This window comes from Balaenoptera ricei, chromosome 4 (genome assembly GCF_028023285.1).
Source record: "Balaenoptera ricei isolate mBalRic1 chromosome 4, mBalRic1.hap2, whole genome shotgun sequence".
NCBI lineage: Eukaryota > Metazoa > Chordata > Mammalia > Artiodactyla > Balaenopteridae > Balaenoptera > Balaenoptera ricei.
The window spans coordinates 91230209-91248155 of record NC_082642.1 but is presented as its reverse complement, the minus strand read 5'-3'; the positions used below and the strand labels follow the sequence as shown (position 1 = coordinate 91248155).

The window sequence follows — 17947 nt, the reverse complement described above, 5'->3', positions numbered from 1 at the left end:
CTTTGGGGCACAGGACTTTGGCTGGGGAGGGCACTGGAAGGAAACTGTTGTCAATAATCATGTGCAAGAAGGGACTGTGTGTGGAAGCCACATCTTGACCCTTCTTCATCTGCACAATCTATTTCCAGCCTTAGCACCTGGGAACAGGGTAGGGAGGCCAGAGGGGTGGTCTTCACAGTTTCTAGCCTAAACTTTTTCTTAAAGTAAAAGCTCAGAGGGTCCAAAGACACCTGCTTAGCCCTCCCTGAAGCCACCCCAGCTACCCCCCTGGGTACCGCACAGAGCCCTGTGTGATGAGCCCTGGTCTGGAGTATTGGACTGGCTTGTGTGGCGTCCCCTGAGTGAGTACACAGCCATTTCAATCCCCGCTGGGGCACCATCCACTTCAGAAAGGAATGTGCACGTCATAGAGAGTGTCAGGCAAACACAAAATCTTTTGGTTTTAATCTTTACTTTCAATCCCAAACAATCCCTTTCCTTTTTGTTACAAAAGTACTAAGCAAACACAGACAGGGGAAGAAAGTTGACATCTACAAACTATGTGCCTTCAACAGGCGTCTCAGTAATCCCATCACCAACACCCATGTGCAAGGCAGAGACACCAGGTAGGTAATTCTCAGGAATTGGAACTATACCATAAATGCACAATCATTTTATTTCATTTTAAAATGATCAACAGGAGCAAAGGCAGACTGTGTGGGTTTTACTCACTCTGACACTCCCAAGAGCCTTCTCATCTGGCCAGACTGGAGGCCCAGCCCTCCCGGAAGGGAGAGGCGGCCCGCATCTCAGCAGTTCATTGAGACGACAAGCTGGATGTGCTGAGGAAAGCCTAGAGCACCGTCGCTGGGCTTGGAGGGGTGGCCAGGTGGCACGGCCGGGCACCTTCCTGTGTGGGTGGGCTCCTCGCCCAGGCTCACCGGAAGGTCTCTGCGCTTGGCCGTGCAGGGAACCGCGCTCAAGCCGAGCAGCTGTCCAAAGCGTGTCAGTCTCTGGCTTGACCGCTTGCCCCTCCAGCCCTCTGAGGGGAAGGAGCCATCAGTCCACTGTGCCATTGTAGGATTTGTTGAACTTGTTGAAGGTGAAATCCACGGTGTGTGTGGAGATGGGCTTTCTGTACAGAGGGTTTGAAGCCTAGAGAACACGGGAGGTAAGAGGACATGTGTTAGTTCATTCGTTCATTCGCACACACACAGGGTTGGAGGCCCTTCTAGGGTCAGTCACGCAGGAAGGCAGTGGGCCCCGCCCACGGGTGAAGGCAACGGCCTCGTGCCGCAAGACTGGCTCCTCTAAGCCGGCCTGGGACGGTCCCGCCCCTCCCTGAGCTTTCTCTCTCCATCTCTGAAGCGAGCGGCTGTGCCTGTCAGACGGTCTCTCAAGTCCCTTGCAGCTTTAACACACTCACTGGGGATTCAGGGGGTGCTCACTCTTGCTCAGTCCTTCGGGAGCGTGCAGTCTGCTTGGGGAGACAAGACACACACGGACACCGCGAAAGACTGTGAGCACGTGGGGCCCTCTCCTGGACTGTTGGACACAGTCTCCCTGCCGAGGCTGTGGCGAGCGCCTCTGCCGGTGAGCCTCCCGACCGGGGCCTGGTGCGGGGCTCCGTGCAGGGCGTCCAGAACTGGGCACACACCACCTCTCAGGTTTCACTTCTTCGTGTTTTTTGTTTTGCTCTTTTTAACTTTTTGGCCGCACCGCGCAGCATGTGGGATCTTAGTTCCCCGACCAGGGATCGAACCCGAGCCCCCTGCAGTGGAAGCGCAGATTCTTAACCGCTGGACCACCGGGGAAGTCCTCGCTTCTTTGTTCTGAATCCCAAAGATGTTAGTGGGCCTCTGCTTGAACTCAACCGGACCGCTAAGCTTGACATTTTTTCTACTTCCAGCTTCACACTGGCTTACCATTTCGTAGCGGGCCCTGGACCGCTCGCTCTGGAACTTTGCAAACTCTCTCCGGTCGTGGATGGTGACAAGCAGCTTCCAGATGGCCAGGAGCGCAAGCCCAATCAGGATGATGCTGCCGACCACGGCCAGGAGGATGGTCGTGGCATTGGGGGCCGCTCCACACTCTGGAGGGGACCAGGGCACGATGAGCAAAGCCACCGCCGTCACCGTGCCCCCGCCCCCCGACCTCAGGCCCGTCGGCTCTCCCCAGAGGCCTTCCCTGGGTTCCCTGAGATGCTCACACCGCTTCTGAGAGAGCTGGCTGGCAGGCAGGTTTCCCCAATGCACATAAAGTGGAAGATTCAAACAGGGCTGGTCACTGTTCCAAGGCCACACAGTAAGTCAACGGCAAAGTCTAGGAGAACCTTGGTGGCTGCTCCACTTTCTCCCACATGCCGTGAGTACGGCTGCGTCTCCCCAACTCGAAGCACCCACGCCCCAGCCTGGCCCCACCTCCCGTGCAGGACGCTGGACCAGGTCTCAGCTTTCACGTAAATGGTTTCAGGAGAAGACTGGGCGGCAGGAGGTTTCATGAAGCCGCTTCCACAAGGGCTGGGCTGGGGGCCAGCCAACACTTGTAAGCCCTTAGTGTGGAGCTTTTGGAGCAAATGTGCTTATTTTCAAAGAACCGCAAAGACAGCGCTTGGAAACAGAGCCTCCTTCTTACAGGCGTGCATCCTGGGCTAGGACCACAATCCTTCCCTCTGCCTCTGGCCTAGGGAAGGCACGTTATGTGGTCTAGCCCCATTTGGAGAAACAGTTTGCAATGTTTTGAAAGGAAGAGAGCAGATCTTTTTCTGCACCGCCCACCTCTGCCCCGGCAACCTCCACCAGAGAAGAATGAAAGGGGTCATACTAGAAACCCTCATTACCCCAAGGAAAAGGGCCATTGGTCCCCAGGCCCAGAGCGTGGGGCAGAATTGCCCGTGTTAGATGAGAGCGTGCCGTCCTCAGGGGCCCAGGGAGCGAGGCATGGCACTTGCAGGAATGTCAACCCAGTGCTCCATCTGCCCTTCTTGGACTCCACTCCGGGAAGCGGCAGCCCGGCTAGGGCTGTGTGTACCCAGATGCTTCCTGACACCCAGCCCTCATGGTCCAGACCTGCCCTGCACGCTCGCACCACCACTGGCCATGTAGGCTAAGTGTGTTCTGTGCTTACTGTCACCCCTGTGTCCCTTCCTTCAAGATGAGACACTCCCGCAGGGCAGGGTCCTATCCTCCTATAACTCCCATTCCCCTAAGTCATGCCCCCCCCAAGCTCCGCCCCCGTGATGGGTCCCCAGATATACAACCATCTTTCTTCTAAACTATAGCAGTCAGGTAGAGGTGACCTTAGATCTTGATCTTTATATGGAACTGTATCCCTCCTCTCTCTGGAGTTTGGAAAGGATGGTGAGGAGAGAACGGGTGATACGTCAGAAACCGAGCCCCCTGGGGGAGCAGACAGAGCTGGCCCTCACCCACCTGGCTCCCTGAGGACTGTCAGGTTGGACCTCCCACTGGGGAGCTCTGCATAGGTGAACATCATCACACAATCCTTGGCAGTTTTGTAGAAACAAAGCACAGCCTCCTGGTCATCTTTCACTGAAAGAAAACCAAGCAGAAATGTCCTGAGTGTGTCTCTGAGTGATGCAGAGCCGCTAAGGGACGGGTGAGGAGCCGAACCCCGCAAAGAAGAAAAGGGGGTGCAGAGAGGCTTAAAGGGAAGGCTGGACCTTAAAAATGAATTTCTCACATCAAGAACGCAGGCCCAGCGCTAAGTTAGGCTGCGCTGGGGACGTGAATTCCCTTCCACGCGAGGGAGGCCTCCGCAGGCTCACTGGGGTGAAAGGAGAGGGGGCACTGCCGCTGGGGCGGGACTGGGCAACGGAACTGGGTAAAGAAAAGAAGGGGCCATCCTGCTGTCCGCGGAGGCCTGAGCGAGAGTTCACGCTTGAGTCTACCTGGCTGAGAGCCGGCTGCAGAGGCCAGGAGGCGGAGGCGCTTTCCCGAGATGAGAAACCAAAAAGACCCACGAGGCAAGGAGGATGGGTAGATGAGAGACTGCACCTCCCACCCACGGTGCGCCCCGCTGGCCTCGCTCCCCATACTAAGAAGCCCCCTTCCTCAAGCTGCCTCAACACCTGCCGTGCCCACGCGGCTGTCACCTGAGGGGAAGGTATCACCAACCCCACTCCCCCACCGGCCCCCCACTGCCCGGCCAGGCATTGTCTGCATTCCAAGCCTCCCCTGGGACAGGGTTAGACTGATTTCCAGGGTGGAAAGGAAGCGGGGAAGAGTGGGAAGCAAGAGACAGGCGGGTGGTAAGGGAATGACCCACTGGTCCTGAGTAACAACTGTGGGCTATTTTGTGACACGAAATGCTTCCTAGCTCCGCCCTTTGTAACCCTGTTGCTCGAAGGAGTCTCCACCTGGAGCCAGACAATTCTGAGTGCTTATCAGACACGGAGGCCTGGGCTTTTTCTCTCGGCCCCCAATCCTAAGCCTGGTCTGGGTGAGTGTGAGCGAGCATGGGTATGAAAAAGCCTGGGGGAAGGGAGGAAAAGGATAGCTGGTGAATGCGAACAGAAACCTTCTCTGTGAAGCAACTGATTCATGACAAAGGGACAGACTGAGAGGCAGCTGTGCGTGAACAGCTGCATTTGCTCCAGAGCGAGTAAGTAGTCAGTGGGCCGGGGGAGGCATCGCCATTTTTCTGTGGCTGCCCAGTCAGGGGGCAACGGCCCCAGGTCTGCAGGCAGAACTTGCTGTGAGCCAGACCTCAAGTCACAAGACAGAAGCAGGGCAGGAAAACGGGCATGAGAGGCTGGATCTGGGGAGGGCAGGGCAGGGGCTCCCTGCTGTGGTACAAGCCCTGGCACGCAGTAGGTGCTCAATGAATATGTGTTGGCGGAATACATGACTTGGTATCCTCAGGAGCCATGATTCGGCCAGAGCATCACTCAAGATCAGGGAGGCAGGAAAAAGGAGTGGGGAGACCTGTAGGAACGAGGAAGAGGCAGGGTAGCACTCGATCCCGGGTTCACTCGGACAGAATGTGAGCTCTGCCTCGTCTAATGCTGGCAGAGCATCGCGAGAGCCGCACTGGGCTGAGGCCAAACAGAGACTGGCTAGCTGGTCACCAAACATGGTTTCCCAGCTTCCTGGGCACAGCTGGACGACATTTCCCGCCATCCTTGCAGTAAACGTGGCTGGATGACTGAGCTCTGGGTGGGGGGGATGTTGTGTGCCCCACTTCCAGGCCCCACCCGTGTAAACCTCCCCCACGATCTTTCCCCATTTGCAGATTCAATGGAGAGAATTCTGAGGACCCGGGGGAGGGTGGAAACACAATCTAGAGGGTACCTGGGCTCCTGAAGGAGCACAGAGAGGCCTTGTCAACCAGGAACATCTTCACTGGACTTCGAGTGAGTGACAAACTGACTTTTATTTTGTTAAGTCATTGAGGTTTGGGGTTTGTTTGTTGTAGCAGCTAACAGTACTTATTCTAACTAATATACCAACTTCTCAGGAAGCCTGGGAGAAGATGTAGGAAGGGACTAGGCTTCAGGGATGGGACAGAAACTTAAGAACGGGAAGGCCTTACACCCTGGAGAGCCCAGAACCTATGACCTAACACAGGTACTCCAAGTCCTCTTGGGGAGCCAGCAAGGACTAGCCAAGGACACTGAGGTTGCTTCCTAACTCAAGGTTAAAACTACCCTCCTGTCTGCCAGGCAGCCCTGAAGATCGTCCCCATGAGGGAGAAAGTCTCTACACGTCTGCCAAGATCCAAAAGGGGCCGGCTGCCCAGGGCCGCTCCCCACACTCACCGATGGTGTCCACCCGTGTGATCACCTCATCCTTGCACAGGTTTTGGCAGGTCTGGTTGTCAACTGAGCTCCCTGAGTGAAGCAGCAAGCACGCAACACAATCTCTTTGGAAAAGAGGCAATAAATGTGGGTGTTAGATGCTGGGTAGTAGCTCCACACATGTAACTGAGTGCATGTCCCAAGAGTGCAGGTCCCAGCCCTCCTGCAAGCCCCTGAAAGTTTTAACTTCTCCCATGTTCAGATGTTTGGCCTCAGGGAACATTTCTGCTCTGTCCTTCTTGCTGCTATCATGCAGGGAAGCCCAAGGGTTCTCGGAGGAACATATGTGGGTTTAGAAGCATGTCTGGTACAGTTCAAGTTGCAGGTTGGAAACCTTTCAAATTCTGACACCAGGAGCCAAATCTATCTGCACTCTGGTGCATCAAATGCCTCACTGAGTAGTCTTCCCCAAACAAGAAGTTTCTGAAGATAAAAAAGTGTTCCTGGCCTCGAAGAGGGGTCCTCACCCCACTATGGCCCCAATTCCCAGGATCCCCACCAGGAGACCGTCACCCAGGCAGGGCTCTCGGCACATTAAACTCTCTGGGTGGGCTTTCAAGACAAAACACCACTGCCTGGGCCCAACCACACCCATGGAATCTGAATCTCTGGGGCTGGACCTGGGCTCTTGGGGATTCTGAGTAAAGGTGAGGGCTGAGAACCACTGTCCTGGAGACTCTCAGGCCCTTGCCCCCTTCCTGCTCCCAGATAGAGCCCACCTGCCAGGGGAGCTAAGCTCTAAGGGTCCATAAAGCTTGCTGTGGAGGGGAGAGAGGGTCTCTGACCTCTATGGGGGACTGGGGGATGGGAGAGCATAAATGGGATGGTGAGAACCCAACTCCAGGGAGAAGTGGGTTGGAACAAAACCACCAGCTGACGGGGAACGTGCAGGAACTTCTTGAAGTGATGGTGCTCGGTGGCCGGCCAGGATGGTGAGAGACCCCAAAACAGAGGTTTCCCCAGGAAATGGGGTGAGGACTCCAGAGCCAAGTGTGCTGGGAGGGCCACTGCCTTGCTGCCGCTGTGCCCTGGCACCCGAGGGCAGGGGAGCCTCAGCCACATGGGGGGACAGCAGCCCAACCTACCCCACAGGCTTGTGGGGACCAAAGGGGCTGCGTGTCTGGAAAGCTCCCTGGCAAAAATATGGAGGGTTGTACCATCACCATGCATTGCCTTTATTAGATCATTGTAAAATTCCGTGGGATGGAGAGACCAGTTACTACGTTTCCAGGGCAGAAACTGTGGCCTGAATGGAGCTGGGAGTGTTTCATTAAGTCGCCCTATTTTACAGGTGAGGGAAGTGAGGAATCAGTGACAGCAGGGTCCAGCACCCAGGTACCTGCCTCTCTGTCAAGTCCCTCCCTGAGTCCTTACTCCACTTTCTGAACACTGAGGAGGAATGGGCGAGTGAGTAGATTGTGGAGGGAAAGTAGGTAAGACTTTCTTACCAGGGTCCTAATATGCTTAAGAATCCAACTATCCTCGGATTGGCCACAAAATCCCACTCTCCTGGGAATGACTTCATGGAAACATTCTGAAGTTAAACAAGTAGGTAATTTCTGCATTTCTCCTGAGGCCAGAGCCCCAGCGGGCAGGCAACTGAGACTTGGCTGGGCACCGGGAAGGCGTGGCTCCAGCTCTGGTCATTCATGCTGACGCCGCTGCCCCTCCTCCACCCGTGGATTAACACACTGCAAAGAAAGGCGGCTGCTTCCGGTCTCCGCTAGGATTCACTGAGCCCTCCATCTGCATGCCCTGTTGTCATGAAACCACAGGGCCGCTTCCAGGGAACATTCCCTAATCATCCATGTGGACAAATCGGTTTAACCTGTGTGCTCCGCATACTGGGTTGAATCTTGTGATCTATTGCAGTCACGTATTAAAATGTCTGGCCTTTAAACAAACAAGTTGCTGAGACAGACTTTGCTCAGGGAGACTGTTAATTGAAATCAGCTGAAACTGAATATGAACTCACCCAAGGTGTAGAGCGTGTTTGGTTAGTTCTAGAGAGTGGAGATTGACTGCTCTGAAACCCCAGGAAAAAAAGGACATCGGCATTCAAAACCTGGTGGCTCTCAGCAAAGCAGCAAGTAGAAAAACAGCCTGAAATAAGGCACTATCAAAGGTACTTTGTTTAAAAAAAAAAAAAAAAAAAGTGACAACTAGGCTGTGAAAGAGACTGTGTCAGCGTGGCCCGGAGACAAGTAAGAAGGAAGAGTGAGGCTCCCCTACGGCATCTCTTTGCTCTCCTTGCTCCCTTGATATTGCTCAATGGATAACAAATCATCAAGTCTATGTCTCCTTGGAAATGAATGCTTTAAACATTTAAAGCTAAGGTGGTCTTCCCAAGAGGCCTTTTAACTGACCTAAGCCAACCCTATATTGCCTTGCTGCTCCGGAAGAAGGAAAGAAACAGGCTTGATCTGCCTTTATTGGTTCCACGTGTATTGTCCTACCTTTGCAACAACCCCCATCCACCTCATATGCCCCAAGGTCTGGGAGCACATACTCAAAAGGGTTCTGCTGGTGGGAGAGCTGGGGGTAGGGCACCTCCCTCAGGCATTAAATGTTGATAACGGCCATGATTCCAGGCTCAGATAGCCACAGCTATTTGGGCTCCAGATCCAGGATGCTAACCTCCTCCTTCCCCTGGGATGTTTCTATTTGGATTTCTGTTGTTTCTCTGCTCTTAGCAGGTCTAAAGTAGATCTGTGTTTCTTCTCCCTTACTCTGCCTGGTTTCCCTCTAGTTACACAGAATAAAATCTGGCCCTGTCTATCTTGTCTCTCCATCTGCGGCCAGCTTTCAATTACCCACGCCTGGATTATTTGTGGCAAACATCCAACCAGGGGTTCTGCCACCCAGAACGCTTCTGAGTGCAGATTGACCGGCAGCCACGGCTGCTCAGGGAGCGTGAACTCGGCTCATTCGGAGCCCGAGCCAGGGGTTTGGAAGGGAAATCTGCCCAAAAAAAGTGCACAGTTGCGTTTCCCAGCCAAAGAGAAACAACGTCTGTATTATTATTCGTTTCTGATTATCTGTGCCCTCCCTCCTGGCCCCTTAGGACAAGGATGATGATGGCACAGCTGTTTCTCTAGCAAAATGCAAGAGAAACTGTCACTCTTGCTTTCCCGATGGCGTAACTCCCTGATTTAATTCCCTCTCATTCGCACTCTGGCAGAGTGTGAAGGGCAGAGCCGTGGGGGAGGTCAACAGGGGAACGTAACCCCATGGCTGGGTCAGTGGAGGCCTGGAACCCGCGTCTGGATAATCTCTGCATTCAGCAGCAGCGCAGAGACCCACTCCATTATCTGTACAAATGGAGCAGAAAATTCAAAAGCCACTGCAGTTTGTTCCTGGCTTGCCTTATCTAGGTCGGGTGCCCTCCTGTCCAATTTACCTTCTGATGATGTTTTGCTTTAAAGCAGCATTTCCCATATGGGGGGGCCTGTGAAACATTGTTTGGGAGATGCTAATGGGGCAGGAGGTCAAATTCATTTGGAAAAAAGATGCATGCTGAATGTCCTTTTAAAATACTCAGTGACACACTAAAGGCTCAAGAAGATGCTACTTTGGTACTAAAATCAGTTTAATTTCATTTAACTCAGTAATCCTATAACTTCTAAACTTGTAGGAACAGAATAACAGTTTTTGTTGTTGTTGTTATGTTTTGATTTTGTTTTTTTTTTTACAAAATCCCCATGGAACCAGTGTTTCAAAGACCCTATTCTAGTTAATGTTAGTAAGAGTTTCGATCCCCAGCAAGGCTGGGTGGGGAAGATGCAGGAGATGGGGGGTGAGAGGCTGGCCAGCCCTGAAGGCTGACTGGCTGGATGACAGGCCTGGTCTGGGGGAGACGCTGGGGTTGGGGGCGGGGGTGGAGGGCTGTGTAGGGGGCGGCGCTTTACCTCTTGGTGCTGCAAGCATCCAGGCAAGTCGGGCACTTCTCACATGTCTCCCCAAAGGCCCCTGGCTCCGTGCACTGGCACTGCCCACAGACACAGTGCCCGCGGTCACTGCAGATCTGGCCATCCCTGGCCTGGCACGTACTGATGTCTGTCGAGCAGTTACAGTTGTCCCCGATGAAACCTGCGTGGCACTTGCATTCTCCGCAGTGACAGTCACCGTGGCCTAAAGGACACACATGGCACATCAGCGCCTGCCTGCTTGCACGGACACACGACCAACCGCCCAGCGCCTGCCGTGTGCCGGACACTGGGAAGCCAACAGAATGAGATGCCGACTGTGCCCTCGCAGTCCGTCTGGGCAGACAGAGAGGGCCTGGTGCTGACACGGGGTGACAGCAGGGCGCCCGGGCAGCGCGTGTGGCCCAGCTGGGCTGAGTGCTGCTCCAAGTCGGTCCAGAACTTGGCCAAGTCATGCCACAGGCCCAGGACACCAGAGAGCTTCTTCCTGTCTCCTGTGTTACGTGATTAATGGCCCCAGAACCTGTGAATGTGACCTCGTATGGCAAAGGAGACTTTGCAATGTGATTAACTGAAGGATTTTAAGATGGGGGAGATTCTCCCGGATTATCCAGGGGGGCCCTAAGTGCCACCACAAGGGTCCATATGAGAGGAAGGCACGGGGAGATCTGACTACAGAAGGTGGTGGTGACGGACAGGAGAAGCAAGATGCTGCGCTGCCACCTTTGAAGATGGAGGAGGAGACCTCAAGGAGCCCGGAAGGCAAGGAACGCAGCCCTGCAAGACGGAAAAGGCGAGGGAAGGGTCCTCGCCCAGAGCCTCAGAGGGAGTGCGGCCCTGCTGCCACCTTGACTTTAGCCAGAGAAAACGATTTCAGACGCTGACCTCCAGAAAAGAGAACACATCTGAGTTGTTTTCAGTCGCTAAATCTGTGGTACCCTAACACAGCCACGAAGGAAACCAACACAGTTGTTGCCCCTCAGTCTCAGTGAGACGCTGATTCTTGCTCTGGCCTTGGCGCCGCGGGCCAGAGCCGGATGACTCAGGAGCAGGTACGGGAGACGGCAGCGGCTAACACCCAACTTGCTACGCACGTGTCAGGCTTTACAGCACGAACTCGATGAATTCTTACAACCATCCCACACGCACAAGTGATGAAACTGACACACGGAAGGATGAAGGGCTTGCTGACGGTCAGACAGCTAGCGGCTGCAGAGCCAGGACCCAAACCGGGGAGTGTGGCTCCAGGGCCCACGGTCTGAACTCCAAGATCCGTGGCCTCTCAGGAGAAGAGGACAGAGTAGGCCCTAATCAAGATGAGAACCAGCTGAGGGGCCCCCTGCTTCCCCCTTGCAGGAGGAACCCTTTCCACAGCCTACAAGGGAGGAGGAGCTGGGCATCCCCTCCTGGTTCTTCAGGCATCAAGGGCAGGGGAGCTGCTGGGCTCAGAGGACTGAGTAAGTGTGCACACCAGGCACGCGCGTGTGCACGCTGGACAGTGAAAAGCACGGACAGCACCAGCCTCCAAGGGGGCCAGGAGCCTGACAGTTAGTGGATTCTCTATTTTTTGCTAACAGAGGCAGAAAGCAGTGCTACAGATGGCACTTAATTTTAAAAAATCTTCCTTATACTATCACTGCAGCATATTGTCCTTTCTCGTGCCATTTTGCTAAGGCTAATATTAATAGGACCAAGAATTTGTATTGACTGAGAACCCACTGACATACTAGCAGGAGACCAGGCAGGCAGGGGATGGCATCAGACAGGGGCGCCTTGCATTTTATTCCTGCTCCTGAGTCAGTTATCCTTGTAGTTGGACCTCGGCACCTTCTGAGACCACCAATGAGTGTGACCCGCAATTCAGGTCAGGAGCTAACTCCAGAGAGCCTCTTCACCCCCACTTCCTTCCTGTCCCCCTCCCCCACCTGTCTGCTCTGGAGAGCCTAGAATCTGCAGGAGGCAGGGAGGCCATCTGGAGCCACCAGTCCCCCCCTCCCTCCCACATGCATGCGGCTCAGCCTCTCTGCAGCCCAGGGGTGCAGAGCCCCAGTAGATACTGTGCTGGGTGAGAGCACCCTCCCACTTCACAGCCAGTGCCGAGGCATATGGCAGCCCTCTGGGAGGGGTGAGGAAAGCCAGACGCCAGCCAGGAGGAGGCTGTGGAGTGCAGTTTAACTGCCTGGAAGCTGGCGTGTGATGTGTGGGCCACAGGAGACAGCAGCACCCCTGCTCATGGGTTACACGGTGTGGGGGGGGGGTAGGGGCATGGGGGGGGAAAGGGCAGCAGAGAGCACGACTCACCCCAGGGAGGGAGGCCTGCACACCCTTCCTCTCCACCGATCCCTGAACAGCCCTGGCAAGCAGGAAACCACCCCCCACAGGACGTCTTCCCAAATGAAATGGATCCAATCTGCACAACTCCCTAACTCTTGGCCTCAGGACCACATTGGTCAAGAGGCTGTTTTAAATTAAAATGGTTCACTGTCAGGGTGATTTTCCCCCCAGCATTTTATTATGACAATTCCAAGCCTGCAGCCAAGTTGAAAGGACTGTACAGAAAACATCCATCCACGTACCACCCCCATTCCGCCATCAGGATGCTGCCAGCTGCTTTATCACACATCTTTCCATCCCTCTCTCCATCCATCAATCCATATTTTTTTTTAATGCATTTCAAAGTGAGTTGCAGTTATCAGTGCACTTGAGGAGTGGTTTTTAATACAGCTCTGGTCTCTCCAGTGGCTTGTACATCATGCCATCCCATCAAGCAAAAATAAAGGAAGTAAGAGGCATAGTTGGTGCCATATTTACAAGCAGCAAAGACACTACCCAGGCCAGAGAGACTGCTTTGTTTGACACGGTGAGTGTTGTTTCCCTTCCTTCTCCGTTTTTGGCAGCAATATAAAATGAACCAAATAAAAACCTAGCACAACATTCCAAAGTGTCAAAGGTTTGGTGAGGAGGTACTATATTATTTCGTTTTGGGTGAAGTGTGGGTGTGTGTATGTGTTGAAGGGAGAACTTGCTCCCCATGGTGACTGGGCATCTAATGTGAAAAGATCTGCTGCTGAGAAGATGGCAAAGGTGCCAGCTGCTCTGTACTTCCCACCATGACGGTTAACTGGCAAGTAAACCCAGCTGCCTTGGGTACATCTGACATCATGAAGACCTGAGAGCTCCAAAACCCAGCCCACAGTCAAAGCAATTGAGGGTGCCCCTAGATCTGGGGTACAATTACAGAGTTAGGAGTCAAGAGCAGGAGAGAGTGGGAGCTGGTAACTCACCCAAGGTCACCACGGCTCCATGGAGAGGGACGGGACTCACTGCCAGAGACCTAAGCCGTTCCTGAAAGCCTCCTACAGCACCTGAGAGGCATGGACGTGGCGAGAAAGAAATGCTGTGCAAAGAACCTATGAGTGAGAGCACGAAGCGCCCCGGCCCACAGGGGTAGGGTGGGCAAGCAGGTGGGAGCTGCTGAGGGCTAGGGGGCCTCGGAAAGTCCTTATCCACGTGGCGTTTTGGCCTCAAACATTTGCCAACTCCAATGCAAGGTCCCAGCAAGTCAAACTAGGAGAGAAGCCACGCTCGGTGAAATGGCGGAAGCCACTGGAGTGCTGTCCTCAGGGACTCCCGTGATGGCCCCAGTTTGTCTGTCAGGTGGTTCATCGCCTCTCAAAGACAATGGAAAGCAGCTACAGCAAAGGGGTGACGCACGCCTCCTCGTCCTCCTTCACTCCCACGGCAGACCGTGCCGTCTAATCAGGCGATTCTCTGCCAGGGAGCCCGGGCTCGGCCTCAGAATCCTCAACACTGTCCTCCAAGGAGGTTCTACCAACTGGTGGGGCCGGCACACAAGGTACAACCACTTGCCATTTCGGTTTAAAGTTTCCAAGTCTCCTTGAGAAAGCATGACCCATATAGAGTGTCATAGACTTCGTAAACCTGGTCACAATTTATCCTAATCCAAAGGTCTCGGACCCTGCACTCGGGCCTCCACCTGCCTTTCCCTCAACCTGCACGTACAGACATTTCCACATCCTCTGGTCAGCCCTTGGCCTCTCCTAATGCCCTAGTAGGAACATGTTATTAAAATGACAAGGGTCATTCGGTCCCGTCCCCAGGCTCAATAACCCATCAATCACCAGGAGAACTGCATGGGGAATGGGAACATGATCCTGGCTAACAGCACCCAGAGGGCCAAAGCAAGGACTCTGCATCAAAACAAAGCTCGTTTATAATGCTTCCCCAGCACCCTGGCAAAGTGCGCTGAATTTCATGATGCCTGTTTAATACTGTGCATACATAAGAATATTTTCATTACACATAGACAGGGATACTGAAGGGCATGTGAAACCACTTTGTAAGCTGTGAATTGCTACATGTGCAAGCTATTATTAGTACCTTTATTAGAATGACTGATAGCTAAATGGACAGGAAGTTGTAAATGTGTCTATTTATACAGAATTCAGCAGCTTTCCATCAGCAAGACGGTGCTTGTGTGGGCCATGGGCCAAGACGCAGGGCCCCCCCCCCCCCGCCCCCGCCCCCGCCCCCATTGATCAAGTAGAATACTGGCTATTCAGAGGCAGGGGCATGCCTGAAGCAGGCGGGGAAGGAGCTGCCAGAGAGGAGGGAGGGGGCACGTGAGGAAGCCCCAGCACCAGTGCTCTGTAGAGGTCAAGAAGGGCAAATCCTACAGTGCGGTGGGGCGGGGAGGGCAGAATCCAGTGGTAGAGAGGTGAGGAAGTGGCCACAGCGAGCGCGGCAACTCCCACAAGCAATCTGGCTGTGCAGGGAAAGGAAGAGATGGCGGGGAAAGAGGCTGGGGATTTTGAAGAGGGGATATTCGAGCATCCTTCTGATTAAAGAGAAAGATACAGAAGAGAGAACATTTTGGTGGAAGTGGAGGGATTGAGGGAAGAACAAACCCCAAAGAGATCATAGCAGAGAGAGGTTAGTGGGGCGGGTGGGGCAAGAGAGAGAGAAAAAGAGAAAGAGAGAGAGAGAGAGCGAGTAGCTGGTGGGTGAGGACTGTGGCCGGAGGAGCTCAGGCTAACCCCAATCAGCTGCGTGAAAGGCTGGCGGCTGTGCTGGAACCACATTCAAGTGTCACCTTGGGCAAGTCCCTAAACCTGACTGATGATCATTTCCTCATCTGTCAATGAGGACAATGCCTTCCTCGTGGGAGTGTCATCAGAAATACTGGTGTTAATGCAAATCAAGCCCCTATCCACAGCAGCCAGCACATGACCGGACCGCCCCTGAAGCTAAGCAAGCAAGGAGCTTGGAGGCCGATGCATTGGACAGCGGTCACAGGGCCGTGCAGGCGTGACCTGGAGAGAGGGTTGAGAAGTCGGGGATCATGCAGTGGGAGGGCACAACCTCAAAGGGGGGGAAGATCAACGGGGTAGAAAGCAAGGATCTGCAGGAGCGAGGGGAGGGCTGACAGGGGTGGGAGGCGGCCAGCGCCCCTCGTCCTCAGGAAAAGGAGGCGTGGGCATTCTTTCATGAGCTGGAGGATGAAGGAGAGCCTGTTCACCATGGAACATGGGTGGTGGGTAACAGCAGGGATACAAGGAAACATTCGGAAAATGAGGCAGTAGAGTGTGGTGGTTAACATGTGGCTTCTGAAATCAGAGAGCCTGGGGCTGGCCTCCTGAATCTGCTATTTACCAGCAGTAACTGATGTTTAACCCCGCTGCATCTTGGTTTCTTCACTTTAAAATGGGGCCAATAAAGATGTCCCCACTCATAGGGTTGTTGTATGAGTTCAATCACATAACCTGTATAAAGCACTTAGTGTTTGGCATATAATAAGTGCTCAATTAATGCTAGCTAGCTTCATCGCTGTTATAATGGGAGTGTGTGGGGAGGGGAAGCTTGGAGTAGATAATCTCAGAGGATGGGAGAGGGAATACCTTCTGAGAGCTTGGATCAAAGACTTCCAGGGTTAGGGAGTTCCCTGTCAGTCCAGGTGTTAGGATTCAGCACTTTCACTGCCGGAGCCTGGGTTCAGTCCCTGGTCAGGGAACTAAGATACTGCAAGCTGCGCAGCTCAGCCAAATTAAAAACAAAAACAAAAACAAAAAAAAAAACAAGCCTTCCAGGGTTAAAAGCTCCCATAAGGTTATCTAATCCATGCCCAGCCCAAAGCGAGAACACCCAGGGCCTGGTGAAGCTGTTCCCTCAACCCCAGAGCCTTGGCAGGGAGGCTGACACCCAAAGCACTGGAGGCCCTGCCTGGGGGGGCACTCCAGCCCTCAGCAGGAAGGGGACCAGCTGCATGTCTGAGGCACGGCATGTGCGGCCCTCGGCCCCAAGCTGGACTGCGGTCTGCAAAGGCCCAAGGCAGCCCTAGGGTGACCTCAGAGGACCTGCGTGAGGGCCCTGGGGCTGGAGGAAGGAAGGAGCCGTCCTGGGACGGGGCAGAAACAAGAAGTGGGTGTCTTCTCCCCATCCTGGCCCCGTCAGGAGCAAGGATCACAACCACACAGACGTCAGACCCTCAGGGTACAAATCGTCTCTCCACAGCTGGTCCAAAAACAGTTTCCATCCAGCTCAGGAATGCACTGCACTTCCCTCGGCTTCCGCCCCCTCCCCTCGGCCTCCAGGAGGCCTTTCAGGCTGGCAGAGGGCTGAGGAGGGGAGGGCTGTGCTCAGCTCCCCAGCCCCCCAGACAGGAACGGCACTTCCCTTGCTCCTGTCTCTCCCTCTCCCTATCCCACTGTCTGCATCCCTCTCTCACACAAGTATGTACTCTCAGTTTCTGCCTCCCCCAAGCTCCCCCATGGGCACCCCTCCTCCCACAGCCCCAGCACCCCTCCCTCCCACAGCCCCAGCACCCTCCTCCCACAGCCCCAGCACCCTCCTCCCACAGCCCCAGCACCCTCTTCCCACAGCCCCAGCATCCCTCCTCCCACAGCTCCAGCATCCCTCCTCCCACAGCCCCAGCACGCCTCCTCCCACAGCCCCAGCACCCCTCCTCCCACAGCCCCAGCATCCCTCCTCCCACAGCCGCAGCACCCCTCCTCCCACAGCCCCAGCATCCCTCCTCCCACAGCCCCAGCATCCCTCCTCCCACAGCCCCAGCACCCCTCCTCCCACAGCCCCAGCACCCTCTTCCCACAGCTCCAGCATCCCTCCTCCCACAGCTCCAGCATCCCTCCTCCCACAGCCGCAGCACCCTCCTCCCACAGCCCCAGCACCCTCCTCCCACAGCCCCAGCACCCTCTTCCCACAGCTCCAGCATCCCTCCTCCCACAGCTCCAGCATCCCTCCTCCCACAGTCCCAGCATCCCTCCTCCCACAGTCCCAGCACGCCTCCTCCCACAGCCCCAGCACCCCTCCTCCCACAGCCCCAGCACCCCTCCTCCCACAGCCCCAGCATCCCTCCTCCCACAGCCCCAGCACCGCTCCTCCCACAGCCCCAGCATCCCTCCTCCCACAGCCCCAGCACCCCTCCTCCCACAGACCCAGCACCCCTCCTCCCACAGCCCCAGCATCCCTCCTCCCACAGCCCCAGCATCCCTCCTCCTCCCACAGCACCAGCATCCCTCCTCCTCCCACAGCACCAGCATCCCTCCTCCCACAGCCCCAGCACCCCTCCTCCCACAGCCCCAGCACCCCTCCTCCCACAGCCCCAGCATCCCTCCTCCCACAGCTCTCTGTCTGCCCATCGTCTTCCCCTCCTCTCTCCCCTCTTCTCAGGACAGGCAGCGGGTAAACAGGAAGTGGTTAAGAGAAAAAAGAAAAGGAAGCGCTGTGGGCTGGAAAGCCTCTGCCCATTTGGGTGATTCCCCTGCCACGGAAGTCAGGTCTTGTCTGCGGTGTGGACACCTCTGGGTGACACCTTGGGCCCCGCTCCTGGAACTCTCCAAGAGCCGTCTTAAAAAGGGCAGGAAAACCAACCAGAGCTTTCTGTGCCTCCAGCCACCGGTGTCTGTGTGACTCGGGGGTCCCAAGACGCTGCTGAGCCAGAGGAGGCACACGGCCCCGCCCTCCTTAGCATCAGGTTGGGGTTGGGAGCTGCTCCCCGAGAGCCTGTGAACGTAGACGTCCTGGGCACTCACACAATCTCCGTGGGGAACCACAGCCAGGGGCGGGCTGACCTGTGGCCAAACGCACACACAACGCTTCCAGAGCGTCCGGTCTCTGTGTCCGGGGCTTTGGACTAGGAAGGGGAAATCCCTCCTATGAGGGGCGCTCTTCCTGGTACCTGGCTGAC

General features: G+C 55.1%; 1 protein-coding gene across 1 annotated transcript in view; it reads right to left on the bottom strand.

The window, feature by feature from the left end:
• Positions 1-434: 434 nt before the first annotated feature.
• Positions 435-17947, bottom strand: part of ITGB5 (integrin subunit beta 5) — a 110496-nt gene continuing 92983 nt past the window's right edge. The window contains exons 11-15 of the mRNA XM_059920935.1: positions 9706-9928; positions 5759-5862; positions 3411-3530; positions 1905-2071; positions 435-1134 (exon numbers count right to left, since the gene is read on the bottom strand). Of these exons, the coding sequence (XP_059776918.1) occupies positions 1039-1134; positions 1905-2071; positions 3411-3530; positions 5759-5862; positions 9706-9928 (710 nt within the window). The 3' untranslated portion in view covers positions 435-1038. The remainder of the gene's footprint in view (positions 1135-1904; positions 2072-3410; positions 3531-5758; positions 5863-9705; positions 9929-17947) is intronic.